Source organism: Geospiza fortis, unplaced genomic scaffold, assembly GCF_000277835.1.
Source record: "Geospiza fortis unplaced genomic scaffold, GeoFor_1.0 scaffold2235, whole genome shotgun sequence".
NCBI classification, from domain to species: Eukaryota; Metazoa; Chordata; class Aves; order Passeriformes; family Thraupidae; genus Geospiza; species Geospiza fortis.
Genome location: NW_005055150.1, coordinates 8658 through 9028, shown reverse-complemented (window position 1 = coordinate 9028; position 371 = coordinate 8658). Strand labels below are relative to the sequence as shown.

The 371-nt window shown below is 50.9% G+C and overlaps 1 protein-coding gene across 1 annotated transcript in view; it reads left to right on the top strand.

The window, feature by feature from the left end:
- The window catches only part of LOC102040588 (FACT complex subunit SPT16-like), a gene marked incomplete at its 5' end in the record, with an annotated part of 14012 nt that overhangs the window by 9217 nt on the left and 4424 nt on the right, over window positions 1-371 (top strand). Inside the window, one exon of the mRNA XM_031065740.1 lies at window positions 77-113. Coding sequence (XP_030921600.1) covers window positions 77-113 — 37 coding nt within the window. The remainder of the gene's footprint in view (window positions 1-76; window positions 114-371) is intronic.

The following is a 371-nucleotide window of genomic DNA, read 5'->3' as shown; positions in this document are numbered from 1 at the left end:
TTTTGGGTCATTTTGGGTCATTTTTGGGTCATTTTGGATCATTTTTGGGTCATTTTGAGTCCCTGGGGGCGGCCAGCGGGCTGCCGGCCGTCACGCTGCTCGTCCGAGAGAAGGTGGGGCTCCCCGGGAATTTTGGGTCGTTTTGGGGTCGTTTTGGGGTAATTTGAGTAATTTTGTGTCGTTTTGGGGTTTTATGGGGTTATTTTCGTGTCCTGGGGGTCACTCTGAGGTCCTGGAGGTCACTTTGGGGTCCTGCTGATCCTTATGGAGTCCTGATGGTCACTTTGGGTCACTTTGGGTTATTTTGGGTCCCTTTGGGTTATTTTGGGTCACTTTGGGTTCCTTTGGGTCCCTTTGGGTTATTTTGGGTC